Source organism: Cervus canadensis, chromosome 28 (genome assembly GCF_019320065.1).
Source record: "Cervus canadensis isolate Bull #8, Minnesota chromosome 28, ASM1932006v1, whole genome shotgun sequence".
NCBI classification, from domain to species: domain Eukaryota; kingdom Metazoa; phylum Chordata; class Mammalia; order Artiodactyla; family Cervidae; genus Cervus; species Cervus canadensis.
This window is the reverse complement of record NC_057413.1, coordinates 20,607,843-20,625,636: the sequence shown is the minus strand read 5'-3', so window position 1 is coordinate 20,625,636 and position 17,794 is coordinate 20,607,843. Positions and strand designations below refer to the sequence as shown.

The following is a 17,794-nucleotide window of genomic DNA, read 5'->3' as shown; positions in this document are numbered from 1 at the left end:
TAAAAAGTTACTATCCGTTATCTAGTTTCCAGACCTGAGCCAATTCTCACACCTAGAACTCACTTCCTGAAGACAACCTAAGTACCCTGAGGACATACCCTGCAATACAGAGCAGTTGTGTTCAACAGTAATTCCCCACATCATTCCATGTGGGTGCCAACGACCATTGTTCTTATTTCACTCACTGATGAAAGGGAACATCTAGATCCTTCTAGGTCTTTGAAACAAGCCAGATTTGACCCTGATACCTGCCTGCAATCACGAATCCCCAGTACAAGTGAGGCATATGAGGAACAGAAAATAATGTGCATCGTGTCTTAGGGCCACATATATCTCACAGCTTCTCTGTATCTATACATCCTCTTGGTGGCAATTTCTCCACCTAGAGTCACAGCTATAGACATATTTAGAGTTGGCAAGAACCCGCATGTTGATTTGTGTGTGTGTGTGTGTGTGTGTGTGTAGTAAAAAAGCTTTTAGTAAGAAAGGTTTAGTGGAAGACCCTGAAAAAGCCTTCAAAGCTCAACCAAGACAGAGTATTAATAGCAATATTGTGTCCTGGGGATAATGAAAGAAGTTAATGTCATCCTCAAAAACTTAAAGGATGCAACCGTGGTGATCACATCATATAGCAGTTAATTCTCCACTGTGGTCCTTGCAGAAACTGGCATGATAGTTGTCAGTGATAATGAGACAACTGTAACTCTCAACCTGGCTACTTTCTTTTCATTTCCTACCTTTATGTTTCTACCTACAAAGTTCTCTCTTGTAATTCCAAATAACCTGGAAGACTGCACTAGTGTTTGCAGAATACAATTTTGATCTGGATACCTCTGGAGTGAGTCCCAAAACCTTGGACTTGAACTCTCTACTTATTTCAGTCTCTGCATTCCTACCCTTAGTTCTGTGAGAAGCCATGTGGTCAGATGATCCCAAAGTCATCCTGTGGCTGGCAGATCTAAGGTGACCCCAGTGTTCCCTCCTCTGGTAGCCATGCCCCTGTATAATACTCACTTTTGGAACATCAGCTGGACTAGTGACTCTCTGGTAACAATTAGGAGATTAATAAATGTACATTTTGGGATCACAGGGAAAAAAAGATATGAGTGACCCGTGGATGCACATTATTTTCTTTCCCCCATATGCCTCACTTATGCTGGGGATTCAGCTGTCTCAGGACTGGCTGTCCAGGCCAGACTGGGGAAGCAGAGATTCCAGAAGGAGGACAAGTGACCTGCATTCCTTTCCTACCTGAGAAGTTCCTCCTCTAGGTCTCAGCCTCCCCAGGCCCTGCCCTCAGACAGGAGGACGAGGAGGAAGAGACCAGCAGGCAGAGATTCTCCTCCTGTCTGGAATGTGAAGGAAACTGTCAGTAAAGAGGACAGGAAGGAAAGTGAAGAGACAAACACCCCAAACAGATACCTGGTGACCTAACCCTCCCCTGTCACATCCCATGGCTGGGAAGATGAGGAGGGTGACATCTCCCGTCTCCCTGTGCTGCCCCCCACCCCCAGCCCAGCTCTCCTTCCTCCAGCTCACAGTAATGTCCCAGGAGCCAAGGGTGACACTGTAAATACATCTCTGCTCATCTCAGAACAGACCATCGCGAGCACACACTCCTGGGAATCCTGTTCTCCAGATATGTATTAACTCACTCTGTGCGGCCAAACCCAAGTAACACTGGTCTGACAGGAAGGAAGCTGGTGTGTGTCTCCCAGGACAGTGAGGCAGGGAGTTCCAGGACTGCTAGGGCTTCCCTGGTAGCTCAGATGGTAGACAGTCCGCCCCCCAGTGCAGAGAGTCTGGTTCGATCCCTGGGTTGGGATGATCCCCTGGAGAAGGACATGGAAACCCACTCCAGTATTCTTGCCTGGAGAATCCCAAGGACAGAGGAGACTGGAAGGCTACAGTCTGTGGGACTGCAGAGTCAGACACGACTGAGCAACTAACACCTTAACCTTAGGGCAGCTAGGCAGAACGAGGTTGTCCAGGCATCCAGGTCCCTGTGACCTGTCCTTTCTGCTCTCCCTGGGACGTCGCTCTTGTTGGCATGACCCAAGGAACCTAACACCACATTCATGGTTTGGGAGCAACCAGGGAAAGCAGGGAAGGAGGAAAAGTTTCTTCCCTTGAAGATCAAAATTCAAAAATTTGTATGTGCTTCATCATATTGGCCAGAAATTAACCACGAGGACAAGTAGCCTCAGAAAGATTGGAGAATGAGTATATTTTACATCTGGGTGACTTTATCTAGAAAAAAATTCTATTACTATGGAAGACAGAGGATTTTTCCTATACTTAAGTTTAAAATCAGCAGTGGAGAATCATTATTATCAATATCTTAAAATGAACTAGATTTCTATTTTAAAAATACAATAATCTCAGAATATATTGCTAATTGATAAGAAAGTTGTAGATAGAATGTGTGGAAAATACCACCTTATAAAATGGACTCTCTCTCTAGAATACTATCTAAACTGTAACACTTACCCTGTCCAGGGAGGGAATGTGGAAAGATTTTGGATGGGATGGAGGAGAAAATTTACTTTTCACTGTAATCCTTTATGTCATACGAACTTTTTCAACTTTATGCATGTATGAGTCTGTTGAAGAAAACCCCACACTGATTTGCTAATCATTTGTTATGTGGTTACTAGATGTCAGGCTGTGTACTGGGTCTCAGTGAGTAACACACCAAGGCAATCACAGCCGGGTGGAATGACCTGTAAATGCAACATAGTCTCTAATTAGTCGCTGGGAAACAGGTTCCAGGAGGGAGGGAACTGATGCAGAACCTACTGTGTGTCAGGAGCGGCGCCCCCTGCTGGGGACATGAAGAAAACTGAGGTCTATGCTCTGGTGACCTAAACCTCTCACCCTGATGAGGAGCAGTGCCAGTCCATGACTGCCCTGGCCCCCTGCTAATCTGTGTTGTCCTTGTGTGAGAAGTGAGCTGAGGGTTGGAGAGAGGACCTTGGCCCACGTGGTCCAACCTTACTGTGCCACCTCCCTCCCCCCCCACCGGCTCAGGGCTGGTGTGTGGGGGCAGATGTGCTCTGGAGGGTCGGTGGTGACAAAGCAGGGAGGGCTGAGGCAAGACCATGCTGAGCGTCATCGACTCCAGAGACCAAGACGCCAGAACTGACGGTTTGTCTGTAACCAGCCCGATGCCAGGACGGTCCTGAAGGCAGCAGGTGACGGGATCCAGCACAGGTAAGCCAGGACCAGGACAAGGAGGGGAGACTCTGTGCAACCTTCTCCTCCAGGTAAAAGCCTCTTCAGAGACTCTCCTCACCTTTTTCTTCTTCTGTCAGTGTGCTGGTGGGGGGACGGGGGCAGTTTCTAATACTTCCATGTTTCACAGTTTTTAAATCTTGTGATTAGATGAGTTTGCCGCCAATTCACTATTTTGGACTTTGTTGAGGCTTTCTGTGTTGTATGTTGTGAATTTCTGGGCAGTTTCAAACATTCAAAAAGAAGCTGCATTCTCTTTGTCCTTGGAATAGAATGTGATATATATCCATGTGGTTTTCCTTAGTAATTACATTATTTAGGTATTTTGTATTGATGCTGATTTTTTGACTTTTTGATATGTCATAGGCTAGAGAAAAGTAACCCAAAATTTCCTTTTAGCAATGAGTTTTTGCCCATTTTTCTTGTATTCTCATAGTGAGAATACACTATGGGCAAAAACTCATTGCTAAAAGGAAACTACATATTAGATCTTTCCAGGTGACACTAGTGGTAAAGAACCCACCTGGCAATGGAGAAGACATAGAGATGCAGGGTCGATCCCTGGGTCAGGAAGAGTCCGTGGAGGAGGGCATTTGAACCCACTCCAGTATTCTTGCTTGGAGAATCCCACAGCCAGAAAATCCTGGCAGGCTACTGCCGATAGGGTGGCAAAGAGTAACAGGACTGAAGCGACTTTGCATGCACGCATATTGCTTTATATATTTTGATGTTTTTTCCCTGTATGATCCTTAAGGTGAGTTCCATCTTAATTGATGATTATAATCTTTAGTACCAAAAATAGCCTCTCTTTCATTAATAAATTTTGCCTTGAATCTAATCCTGTTTGATAATAAAATCTCAGACTTTTTTCATTTTGGATTTAGGTTATATATATGCCCAGCTATACCTCAATTTTAAATTTAATGATTTTAAAAATATATATTTAAAGCTTAATTTTAATTTATCTAGTTCATATCCTCAGGTAATTTCCTTAGAGCCTGTAGCATCAGTTCAGTTCAGTTCAGTTCAGTCGCTCAGTCGTGTCCGACTCTTTGCGACCCCATGAATTGCAGCACACCAGGCCTCCCTGTCCATCACCAACTCCCGGAGTTTACTCAAACTCATGCCCATCGAGTCGGTGATGCCATCCAGCCATCTCATCCTCTGTCAACCCTCCTCCTCCTGTCCCCAATCCCTCCCAGCATCAGGGTCTTTCCCAATGAGTCAACTCTTCGCATGAGGTGGCCAAAGTACTGGAGTTTCAGCTTCAGCATCAATCCTTCCAATGAACACCCAGGACTGATCTTCTTTAGAATGGACTGGTTGGATCTCCTTGCAGTCCAAGGGACTCTTAAGAGTCTTCTCCAACACCACAGTTCAAAAGCTTCAATTTTTCGGCACTCAACTTTCTTCACAGTCCAACTCTCACATCCATACATGACCACTGGAAAAACCATAGCCTTGACCAGACGGGCCTTTGTTGGCAAAGTAATGTCTCTGTTTTTTAATATGCTATCTAGGTTGGTCATAACCTTCCTTCCAAGGAGTAAGCGTCTTTTAATTTCATGGCTGTAATCACCATCTGCAGGGATTCTGGAGCCCAAAAAAATAAAGTCTGACATTGTTTCCATTGTCTCCCCATCTATTTCCCGTGAGGTGATGGGACCAGATGCCATGATCTTAGTTTTCTGAATGTTAAGCTTTAAGCCAACATTTTCACTCTCCTCTTTCACTTTCATCAAGAGGCTTTTTAGTTCCTCTTCACTCTCTGCCTTAAGGGTGGTGTCATCTGCATATCTGAGGTTATTGATATTTCTCCCGGCAATCTTGATTCCAGCTTGTGCTTCTTCTAGCCCAGCATTTCTCATGATGTACTCTGCATATAAGTTATATAAGCAGGGTGACAATATACAGCCTTGATGGACTCCTTTTCCTATTTGGAATCAGTCTCTTGTTCCATGTCCAGTTCTAACTGTTGCTTCCTGACCTGCATACAGGTTTCTCAAGAGGCAGGTCAGGTGGTCTGGTATTCCCATCTCTTTCAGAATTTTCCACAGTTTATTGTGATCCACACAGTCTAAGGCTTTGGCATAGTCAATAAAGCAGAAATAGATGTTTTTCTGGAACTCTCTTGCTTTTTCGATGATCCAGTGGATATTGGCAATTTGATCTCTGGTTCCTCTGCCTTTTCTAAAACCAGCTTGAACATCTGGAAGTTCTCGGTTCAAGTATTGCTGAAGCCTGGCCTGGAGAATTTTGAGCATTACTTTACTAGCGTGCGAGATGAGTGCAATCGTGCGGTAGTTTGAGCATTCTTTGGGATTGCCTTTCTTAGGGATTGGAATGAAAACTGACCTTTTCCAGGTCAGTGGAAAAGGATGTGATGGAATTCCAGTTGAGCTATTTCAAATCCTGAAAGATGATGCTGTGAAAGTGCTGCACTCAATATGCCAGCAAATTTGGAAAACTCAGCAGTGGCCACAGGACTGGAAAAGGTCAGTAGTATCAGTAGCATATTTCAAGGAGGAAAATGGCTTTCTTTCTTTTTGAATACTGTCTATAAATGACACATTGGTGGGTAGAGAATCCCTGGATCATGATCCTTTCTTCAGAACTCTATATTCTACTCTTTGACTCTGACCTTGAAACCAACCACTTGGAAAACCATCTTTTCCTCTCTGCGTCTTTGGTCTATTGTTAGTGCTCATGTGCATGTGCAGGTGGTGATGGTGGGAAATCATACCTTTCTCTCAGGAGTTCTCACTGTGACGTCATTATCTCCAGGTACCCCGGAAGAAGTTCTGGGTTGAAAAGCTAATTAGTCCTGCAGTCAAAAATTGGGCAGAAGAATTTTCAGATATACTTCTTTCTTCAGAGAAAGGACTCAGAAAATTCAATGATAAAGGAGGGGGTTCTGAACCTAGAAGCCTTCTTTCTTTCTCTATGCTGTGTCCTTAGGTTTTGAGCGTGGCTGTGACTTCTAAGTTCTTTGCTCCTCTGTGTGTCATTCACACCAGGGAGGGACACTGGGGAGGGAATCTAAGTCCAAACCACATGATAGTCTAAGAATAGAACCTAGACTAAAATAGAGTCACAGTCAGAGGTCTCAAGATGGTAAAAAGATATTTCATATTAAACAGTGAGGTTAAAAGAACATTGGGAGAGTATCTCAAAACACTGAGAATATGAGTGTGGAATTTCCTCAAACAATTAAAAATATAATTACCATATGGTCCAGTATTACCACTTTCCAAAGAATTAAAAGCAGAATCTCAAAGAGATCTTTGCACTCTCATGTTTCATAGCAGCATTATTCACCACAGATGGGAAATAGAAAAAACCCAAACGTCCATCGATGAATGAATGCAAAAACAGAATGTGGCATATGTAGACAATGGAATACTATCCAACCTAAAAAAGGAAGGAAATTTTGCCACATACTATATCATGGATGAACCTCGAGGACATTAGGGTAAGTGAAATCAGCCAGTCACAAAGAGACAAGTAATATATGATTCCATGCATATGAGGTCTCTAAAGTAGTCAAATCCATAGTAACAGAAAGTGGATTAGTGGTTGCCAGGGTTTGAGAGGAGGGGGAAATAAGGAACTGCTGTTTAATGGGTATAGAGTTTCAGTTTTTAAACATGGAAAAGATCTGGAAATCAATTGCATAGTTATTTAAATATATTTAACATTAATGATTAACTGACTCATTGGAAAAGACCCTGATGCTGGAAAAGATTGAAGGCAGGAGGAGAAGGGGATGAGAGAGGATGAGGTGGTTGGATGGCATCATCGACTTGATGGCCATGAGTTTGAGCAAGCTCTGGGAGTTGGTGATGGACAGGGAAGCCTGGCGTGCTGCAGTCCATGGGGTTGCAAGGAGTCAGACACAACTGAGCGACTGACCTGAACTGAACATTAATGAACTATACATTTAAAAACAGTAAAGATGGTAATGTCATGTGTTTTTTCCACAATAATATTTTTTTAACAATTTAAAGAATACTGGGAGAATGAATCTCAAAGGTTTGGACTAGAAGTTTAGGACTTAGTTTAACAACAGGTGGTATGCCCAAAGGTACTCTTTAATGAAGCACCAGGTGGGTTCAGCACTTGTTGTTATATATACTTGCAAAAACGAATTTAGACTGTGGAGCTCTGGGTGTCTCCTGAATTGCTCTCTCTAATTCACTTGAACTTTCATGGTGCCCTGTCATCATCTAAAGTTATAAGAGCCAATGTAAGAAAACTTGACCTAGAAGCTCTGGTGTTAAAATTGCTTATTGTTGCGAATTCCCTGGTGGTCCAGTGGGTAGGACTCCGTGCCTTCACTGCTGTAGGCCCGGGTTCAACCCTGGACTTCCCGCAAGCCAAGCAGTGTGGCTAAAGAAAAAAAGAAAAACAAGAAAGAATTGCTCACTGTCTTTTTGTTTTTTTACTCTAGGAAAATTGATGAGGAATCTGGAATATAAGACAAGTGAGTATCTGGAGGGGATAGTGGCTGAAGTTTGCAGCTTTCCTGTGAAGGTCCATTTCTCACAGGTCAGCACTTCTGTTTTAAAGAAGAAGGTCTTCGTGTGACTAATGTATCCAAATTATTTATCCTGATTTCAAAACCATAAACTTTCCCCAGATTTGCCCAGCTATAGTGATCCCAGGCCTTATTGGTTTCCCTCTCAAGTATCATCGCACTGCCTGAGGCCTTGAATTTTCTGTGTTCTTTATACTCTCTAGATATGGTTGCTAATAGTCTGAACACAAGGTCAAAAGCAATGTCTGTCCTGGTCCCCTGAGGAACCTCCCACCATTGTCATGAAGGCCCCAGAACCTATGGGACAAATCTTATTTGATATCTTTTGTGTTGCCATACCTTAGTCCCCACAGTGAGGATCATCCTGGATTCCCAGACAGCCAACGGCTACCTCTCAGTGTCTCCAAATGGGAAGAGTATGATGTTCACTGGCTTGCGGATAAACAAATGCCAGCGTGGTCAGAGATTTGATCTGGAGCCCGGGGTGCTGGGCAGGAAGGGCTTCACATGGGGCAAAGTGTACTGGGAAGTGAAAGTGGACAGGATTTGGTGGGAAGCAGAGGAGAAAGAAGACGCAAGGAGAGACAGGGCTGGAAGCAGAGGTGTGTTCGGCAGTAGCGATCTTGGTGGATTTATAGGCATCACTGATGGGTATCATTCCCCTGGATATAGAGAGAAGAATGAGGAGTTGGAGGAAGAATGGTCTCAGGAAAATGGAATATGGCCAAAATTCTGCCTGGTGGGGGTGGCAAGAGAGTCAGTGGTGAGAAGGGGATTTCTCAACTTCACCCCCGAGGAGGGGTTCTGGACTCTGCAGCTGTCCTCAGCTGGGGTGTCTATATGCACCAGCCCTGAGCCCTTCCAGATCCTGTCCTACTGCCCCCAGCAGATTGGAGTTGCTCTGGATCATGATGGTGGAAAGGTAACCTTTACCAATGCCAGAACTCAAGAAATCATCTATGAATTCTCATCTGCCTTCACTGGGAGAATTTTCCCTTTCCTGTGGCTTAACTGCACGAGATCCAGACTTACACTGAGACCCTGAGAGAAGGCCTCCTGGCACAGCCCCAGGCTTTTTCATTTAGCCTTTGTTCCTTTTCCTCATTCCCAGCTCTCAGCCTCAGCTGGACAGTCCTGCTGGGTTTCTGAAAGCACTCAGATGACAAGCATTATGGCATCTTGTCCTCGCTGCTTTGTCTCTGAAATGGGGACAGTAATAGTTGATCTTTCTCTAAGGGGAATATTTGGAATGTCTTTGATGTGTTTATTAAAATGTGTGTTAACTGATTTATCTCTTCTGTTGCCTTTGATTTGGTTCTTCACCTGCCACTGAGACAAACGGATGAGAACGAGTGACTGTGTTACAGAATCTCGGCTCCCGCAACAAACAGTAATTGGTGACAACATCCATATTGATTTCTAAAGCACCTTTTCTGCCCCATAATTTCTCCTGCCATCCTTCTAAGCAGTTGTTCCGTCACTCAGTCGTGTCCAACTCTTTGCATCTCCATGGACAGGCCTCCCTGTCCTTCACCATGTCCCGGAGTTTGCTCAAACTCATGTCCATTGAGTCAGTGATGCCATCCAACCATCTCATCCTCTGTCGGTCCCTTCTCCTCCTGCCCTCAATCTTTTGCAGCATCAGGGTCTTTTCCAAATCATCTAAGCAGCTGAGGAAATGGTAAATATTTGGCAGTTCATAACTGTTTAACCTTTGATATACTGTAAGATTTGAGATATCTGGTGTAAGAATTCCTTCATTTATCTGCCATGTTCTGATAATTTTTGCAGTGCGAAGGCAAGAGGGGCAGCCATGTAAGGTTCAGGTGTATATGAGTTTTTGGAAGTCATTTGGTTCTGAAGTCATGTCTTATGTCAGCTGTGTTTTGAGATGGTAGAAATAGATACTAAGCTTAATGTTAAATTAGTAGCCTTACATATAAGCAGCAGAAAACAAATTGGCTGATTTTAGAAAAAGGGAAATTAATTTTTTTAAAGGGAAGTTAATTAAACATCACTGGGGCATGTGGAGTGCAAAGAGGGAGGGATACGTACACCTGCCTGAATGCAAATTCTGGAGGCACGTCCACATGACCCCCAGAGAGGTGGGAGCTGCAGTGAGAGGGGGAGGAGGTGGAGTCAGCAGGACTTGAGAGGATGGTTGAATTGTCAGGATATAAACAGAATACATCATGCATGAGTCCAAGCTATTGGAGAGTGGATCTAATCTGGTGGGGAACAGAAGAGGAAGAAGTAAGAACACTTACTTAGGGAACGAGAGGTGTGTTTGGCAGTAGCTATCTTGGTGGATTCATAGACTCAACTGATGGGTCAAGTTTTCCTGGATACAGAGATGAGAATGAAGAGTTGAGGAAGGAATGGGCTCAGGAAATTAGTGGATAGAACAGGCCCAAGTTCTTCATGGAACTAACCCCTAAATCCAAATCTGCCATAAGCACACCAGAGTATAGGATGCCTGCCTGTGCCCAGCAACAAAAAAGGTTAGGAAAGTGTGTTTTCAGCTTCTGTAATAAGAGGTGGTCTCATCAAGATGCATGTAGTTCAGCATTCTCAAGACATGGGAGCAGATGCTAGTTGCCAAAGAACTTCCCATACTAAACTCCTGGGTTCAAAATGTGGGGAAATTTGCTCTGATAGCTCAGTTGTTTAAGAATGTTTTGTTGAAGGGCTTCTCTGGTGGTACAGTGGATAAGAATCCCCTCCCCTTGTATTCAGGTTCAACCCAGGGACACAGCTTCTACCCTGGTTGGGGAAGATTCCAAGTACCTCAGAGCAACTGATCCCATGTGCTGCAACTACCATCCCATGTGAAGCCCCTGGGCCCAGAGCCTGTGCTCTGCAACAAGAGAAGCCGTGGCAATGAGAGGCCTGTGCGCTGCAACTAGAAAGGAGCCACCACCCCCACTCCCAGCCCCACTGTCTGCAAGTAGAGAAAGCCCATGCCCTACAGCGAAGACCCAGTGCAATCAAAGATAAAAATTAATTAATAATTAAAAAGCAATAACATAATCTTTCTCAGGAGAGATAGCTTTCCCAGGACTACAGCCCAACCAGGAGCAAGCCTCTGATATGCAAACTAACCAATCCAGACGCCCCTCCCTTCTCCCCGCATCCCCCTCCGCCCCGCCCTCCCCGAGCTGGCCTTTGTACCCTAAGAGGCAATATTCTTTTGCCTTAATAATCCCAGGGCCAGGCACCAGACAACCAAAGACCACTACTATAACCCAAAGCCTGCCAATACTTGTTCACACCGGCCAATCCTAATCTGTTTTCCCTGCCTTACCTTGACTTGCCCAAGTAGACCTATTAAAAGTCTAGCCTTTATTTTCCTTTCATCTTTGCCAAGCTGACAGATTTTAATTTTCTTTCCATTTTTCCTTTCACATTCCCATTTTCCCCATTTATTAATAATTAATTTATTGGTATTTACATTTCTTCTTTTCCAAATTGTTTTCTGCTAACTGCCACTGCTAAGTCACTTCAGTCATGTCTGACTCTGTGGGACCCCATCCCTGGGATTCTCCAGGCAAGAACACTGGAGTGGGTTGCCATTTCCTTCTCCAATGCATAAAGGTGAAAATTGTCTTCTAATAGTCTTTATTTTCCAATCTCGATGTAGGAATTTTAAAATATTGAATTTAAGGAAGAAAAATCAGCCTCCTGACCCCAGGGAACAGGTGTGACACTCACAACTAGACCTCAGAGTTACTTGAAGCTGGCCTGCTGCTCACAGCTAGGCCATGTTGTTCTCTTGGGAATAGATCTTTTTATAAAATAGAAACATCAAATAAGGATACACTGAAATCATAATAAAGTGAAACAAAACAAGACAAGACTATACATAATTTCATTTAAGCACAGAGAAACAGGGCACTGTGCAAGTCAGAAAGTACTGAACATCTCCCTATCCTGGGTAACACGACTGATGGTTGCAAATGCTCCTTTATCCTTGCTCTAGTCTGCCCTCCTTATAGATGTGATTGATTGGGACACCCAATCATATACTTGACCATGCTTCCTGGCAATACTCAGTTTGGAGTAAACCCCTCTTTTCTCCAACCAAAGCCCAAATCCCACATAACACATTCTTTCTTATACCCTCACTCTAAGATGCCCTGTGGTTCCCCACAGTATACATGGCTGTATCATGTAGTAAACTCAATGTGTTCAACTAGGTGTGTTCCTGGTGGTCTTTGGGTAAAGAATATCGACACATGTTAATATTTTGTCTTATCAGATTTTTTCAGTTCAGTTCAATTCAGCCGCTCAGTTGTGTCCGACTCTTTGCAACCCCATGAATCACAGCACGCCAGGCCTCCCTGTCCATAACCAACTCCTGGAGTTTACTCAAACTCATGTCCATCGAGTCGGTGATGCCATCCAGCCATCTCATCCTCTGTCATCCCCTTCTCCTCCTGCCCCCAATCCCTCCCAGCATCAGGGTCTTTTCCAATGAGTCAACTCTTCGCATGAGGTGGCCAAAGTACTGGAGTTTCAGCTTCAGCGTCAGTCCTTCCAATGAACACCCAGGACTGATCTCCTTTAGGATGAACTGGTTAGATCTCCTTGCAGTCCAAGGGACTCTCAAGAGTCTTCTCCAACACCACAGTTCAAAAGCATCAATTCTTCAGCGCTCAGCTTTCTTCACAGTCCAACTCGCACATCCATACGTGACCACTGGAAAAACCATAGCCTTGACTACAGACGGACCTTTGTTGGCAATAATGTCTCTGCTTTTTAGTATGCTAAGGTTGGTCATAATTTTCCTTCCAAGGAGTAAGTGTCTTTTAATTTCATGGCTGCAATCACCATCTGCAGTGGTTTTGGAGGCCAAAAAATAGTCTGACACTGTTTCCACTATTTCCCCATCTATTTCACATGAAATGATGGGACCAGATGCCATGATCTTAGTTTTCTGAATGTTGAGCTTTAAGCCAACTTTTTCACTCTCCTCTTTCACTTTCATCAAGAGGCTTTTTAGTGCCTCTTCACTTTCTGCCAGAAGAGTGATGTCTTCTGCATATCTGAGATTATTGATATTTCTCCTGGAAATCTTGATTCCAGCTTGTGTTTCTTCCAGCCCAGTGTTTCTCATGATGTACTCAGATTTTTTTAGGTGTCTTTAAATTTGATTATGGACACATGTTTGCATGCTTGTGAGCTTGTGGTTGCCACAGAAAGTTTTATCTCTTCTTCGTGTTTTTTTCTTAAATCTTTGGGTCATGCTTAGAAAATTCTTCACTTGATAATTGTGAAAACTTTCCGTATATTTTCATTTAGGTAGAGATGATGAGGAGAGTGGGGTCCAAGGGTAAAAGGAAACAGAAAACTGAAGCTGGGGACAAGTATCACTTTATACACACTATGGGGAGGAATAATAGGTAAAGAATTCAAAGGTGGTGGGAATTCTAAGGTTTTCATCTTCTGTTTTGTATTTTTATAATTATGTAGGACCAACAGGGTATTTTATAATGGGGTATTCAATAAATACTTTCTTGTGGCTAAGTGAAGACATAAGTGCTTGCTTATGTTTACCAGATTAACAGAAATGACATCAAGAGTCTCAACGTAATATAGATAAGAAATAGCTCCAATGATGAGTGTTTTTGAAAACTGATGACCCTGAGTTGATAAATTAGTTCAGGTTAATGATGTTAAAGAAAGTGAAAGTGAAAGTGGGTCTGACTGTTTGCAACCTCATGGACTATAGCCCTCCGGACTCCTCTGTCCATGGAATTTTCCAGGCAAGATTACTGGAGAGGGTGGACAGCCATTCCGTTCTCCTGGGGATCTAGGGATCAAACCCGGGTGTCCTGCACTGGAGGCAGATTAAATTTTCTTGGGCCTGCAGTATTTTACAGTAATGTCTAAGACCCACATAACCAAATATATGAAGATAATTTCAATGTACTTCAATCTATGAGTCATACACTATCTTGAGGGAATGAAAACTAAACCACTTAGATATGCTCTGTCAAATGCAGTAGCTACTAGCCACATATGGCTATTTAAGTTTAAATTTAATTAAATAAAATTTGACTGCTCAGTGATGTTAGCCACATTTCAAGTGCTCGATAGCCACATAGAGCTAGCACCTACTGCGTGAAAAGTGCAGACCTGGAACTCTGAGTAGCACTATTATTGATGATGATAGTGGGCCTCAAGTAAATTAGACCCATTCAAAACCAAAGAGCCAATATTATTTCTCATACAGATTACATCAGATATATTTCTGGGAAACGGATAAATATTAAGCTGGTACCAACAAATCCAAAATGGGTCAGGAATAAATTTCTCTCTTGTGCCTTCAGGCACAAACTATTCCCAGTTCCAAAGGGGAAATACCTGTCTCCCAAGTCCCTTCCTAGGTGGAGACACTCTGGCATCAAATTTCTAGGGGCAAGTTCTCTTTTAGAAGAACCAAGAGGCAGAGCCCTAAAAAGTAAAGGTTGGGAAGCACGGAGGCCAGTTCAGGAAGAGGGAGTCTAGAAGCGAAGAGGAGGCAGAGAGGCGGGTGCTAACTTGTAGTCTCCCTGCTTTACTAAGAGCAGTAGTTCTCAAACAGTGGTCTGTGGAACCCTTGAAGTCTCTGAGACCCTTCTATGGGATCCATGAGGTCAAAACTATTTTCATGACATTACCAAAAATTTATTTACCTTTTTCTTTTAAATATGTATTTCTTATTTTGGCTGCACTGGGTCTTCACTGAGGCATGAGGGATTATTCTGGTTGAAGAGCATGGGCTTTAGGCTCAGCAGTTACAGCTTGAAGGCTTAATTGTCCTTTGGGACATTGGATCTCACTTCCTCCACAGGGATCAAACCCTTGTCCCCTGCATCGGAGGGCCATTTCATAACCACTGTTCCACCAGGGAAGCCCCTACCTTTTTCTCCGTGTTGACATTTGCACTGATGTAAAAGTTAGCAGAAATGAGCCTATTTTAACAAACAGCAATAGCAGTTATGAATTCCTCACCACAATTTAATTGAAGAATAAAAAAGCAAGTTTCACTGAAAAATATCCAGGTTGTAGTATTAAAAATTATTGTGTCTACAGTCATCATTCTTGAGTCCACATTTGAGAATATCTGATAGGATGAAATGGGACATACACATAAAATACTTCTGCTCCATTTTAAAGTACTGTGTCCCAAGGAAAATAGTTTTTCTGAGCTGACTTGGCTTCTTTTTTTATGGAATGCTATTTTCACTTTAAGAATGAAGAACAGGAAAACTATGATTTTGTAGATTTAGTTATTTGGCATAATGAACATGAGTTTCTCCCTTCCAGGAAATCAACTTACAGTATTTATTGCCAATGATAAAATGCAAGCTCTCATTAGAAAATTAATCTTGACAGCTTCCCAGTACTGACAAACTTTTCTAGTGTAAGCTGCGGTGACATTAACAAATGTGATTGTTTGATAATCTTAAATGTCAACACTCTAAAATCTATACAACTTGGTAAAGCAATGCATTACTTTAAAAAAAATCATGCATTGATACAATATTCATTCAATGTACAAAACAGACCTATGGACTCTTACGCAACAGATTTGGAAATATTCAGTTATAGTTTCAAGTTCCACATAGCAAAATATTATTTATGAAACCTAACACTTGTGTAGTTTTAGTGTTGTATCAAAGATGAGTAGCCATAATTATCTGAAAATGTTATTCAAAATACTTCCCTTACCTATATTTGTGTGAGGCTGGATTTTTTTCATTTACTTCAATCAAAAAAAAAAAAAGAAAGAAAGAAAAACAGAAGCAGATATCCAAATACTTCAGTTTTCTAATGAGGCATATAAGAAAGGAATGTAAACTTTTGAAAGTATGTAAAATCTAGAAGGCTCACTTCTCACTATTCTTCACTATTCACTCTACTATTTCATTTTTGAAAATAGAGATTTTTTCATAAAATATTTCTTTTAATGTAATGGGTTATTAATATTAAAATTGCATCAATAGATTTCTGTTGTTTTGATTCCTAATATGGCCAGTGTTCACAGATATAACACACATAAGTGATACTACCTTTGAGGTCCCAAGTCGTATAGTCATACACTGATTCTGAAACCAAAAGTTTGTAAACTTCTGACTTATCTCGCCCCTGGGCCAGGACACAGGGAGACAGTGTAACAGGGTCTTCCAGGCAGTAGAAGGGTCAGAGCAAAGTCCCAGGTCCCTGAGCAAGGTTCTCAGGGTCTTAGGCCAGAAGGTGACGTCTGGGCGGGGGAGTCAAACCTCGTGGGTTCACTTTCTCTCCTCTCAAACTATGTTGGGCCTTTCTGCCTAGATACTCATGACGAGATCCCAGTTCTCACTCCCATTGCGTATCCAGTTTCTAGAAGCCAATCAGAGTCCATTCCTGGCTTCAGGGTCTCTACCGACCAGTCCGGATTGATTTTCTCAGGCTCAGATGGTAGGGGCTTTAGGAACTCAAGCACGCCGCTGCTGTTAGGGTCCCGGGGTCTGACTAAGATCTGAGAGAGGGGGATTCTGCAGGGGGAGGAGCAGGGGGCTGCCTGCTGCGGCATAGGACCTTCAGGAAAGGCAAATTCGCCGCACGCAGCGGAGACTCTACACTTATTTGGGCTAAGAAGAAACCTGCCGCGATTTGTTCTTTTTTTTTTTTTTTTTTTTCAGGTTTTCGTCCAGAACCAGCTGAATCTGCGCAGCTGGAGGCCTGGCTCAGCTGTAGCCTGTGGGGCCCTGGGAAGCCTCCCTTCTGGGACCCATGACCCCAAACCTGGGTCATCCTCGGAGCCAGAAATTAGATATGGGTACAGGAGCTCAGTTCAGTCGCTCAGTTATGTCCAACTCTTCGCGACCCCATGAACCGCAGCACACCAGGCCTCCCTGTCCATCACCAACTCCGGAGTTCATCCAAACTCATGTCCATTGAGTCGGTGATGCCGTCCAACCATCTCATCCTCTGTTGTCCCCTTCTCCTCCTGCCCTCAATCTTTCCCAGCATCAAGATCTTTTCAAATGAGTCAGTTCTTCCCATCAGGTGGCCAAAGCATTGGAGTCTCAGCTTCAACATCAGTCCTTCCAATGAACACCCAGGACTGATCTCTTTCAGGATGGAGTGGTTGGATCTCCTTGCAGTCCAAGGGACTCTCAAGAGTCTTCTCCAACACCACAGTTCAAAAGCATCATTTCTTCGATGCTCAGCTCTCTTTATAGCCCAACTCTCACCTCCATACATGACTACTGGAAAAACCATAGCCTTGACTACATGGACCTTTGTTGGCAAAGTATCGTCTCAGCTTTTTAATATGCTATCTAGGTTGGTCATAACTTTCCTTCCAAGGAGCAAGCATCTTTTAATTTCATAGCTGCAATCACCATCTGCAGTGATTTTGGAGCCCTCCAAAATAAAGTCTGCCACTGTTTCCACTGTTTCCCCATCTATTTGCCATGAAGTGATGGGACCAGATGCCATAATCTTAGTTTTCTGAATGTTGAATTTTAAGCCAACTTTTTCATTCTCCTCTTTCACTTTCATCAAGAGGCTCTTTAGTTCTTCTTCACTTTCCGCCATAAAGGTTGTTGTCATCTGCATATCTGAGGTTATTGATCTTTCTCCCAGGAACCTTGATTCCAGCTTGTGCTTCTTCCAACGCAGCGTTTCTCATGATGTACTCTGCATATAAGTTAAATAAGCAGGGTGACAATATACAGCCTTGATGTACTCCTTTCCCAATTTGGAACCATTCTGTTGTTCCATGTCCGGTTCTAACTGTTGCTTCGTGGCCTGCATACAGGTTTCTCAAGAGGCAGGTCAGGTGGCCTGGTATTCGCATCTCTTTCAGAATTTTCCACTGTTTATTGTGATCTACACAGTAAAGACTTTGGCATAGTCATTAAGCAGAAATAGATGTTTTTCTGGAACTGTCTTACTTTTTCAATGATCCAGCAGATGTTGGCAGTTTGATCTCCGGTTCCTCTACCTTTTCTAAAACCAGCTTGAACATCTGGAAGTTCACTGTTCACG

General features: G+C 43.1%; 2 protein-coding genes and 1 long non-coding RNA gene across 11 annotated transcripts in view; 2 read left to right on the top strand and 1 right to left on the bottom strand.

Moving 5' to 3' along the window:
* Positions 1–17,794, top strand: part of LOC122429686 (BOLA class I histocompatibility antigen, alpha chain BL3-7-like) — a 199,148-nt gene that overhangs the window by 14,712 nt on the left and 166,642 nt on the right. The window lies entirely within an intron of this gene.
* Positions 7,309–8,915, top strand: LOC122429945 (tripartite motif-containing protein 26-like). The gene is made up of 2 exons (XM_043450664.1): positions 7,309–7,318; positions 8,116–8,915. Exons 1-2 carry the CDS (start codon positions 7,309–7,311, stop codon positions 8,814–8,816), a joined length of 711 nt encoding a protein of 236 aa, XP_043306599.1. The 3' UTR covers positions 8,817–8,915.
* On the bottom strand, positions 10,601–15,948 carry LOC122429694. The gene is made up of 3 exons (XR_006266110.1): positions 15,935–15,948; positions 11,483–11,590; positions 10,601–10,628 (listed from the first exon to the last, which is right to left on the bottom strand). It is a non-coding gene; the product is annotated as an uncharacterized LOC122429694 (long non-coding RNA).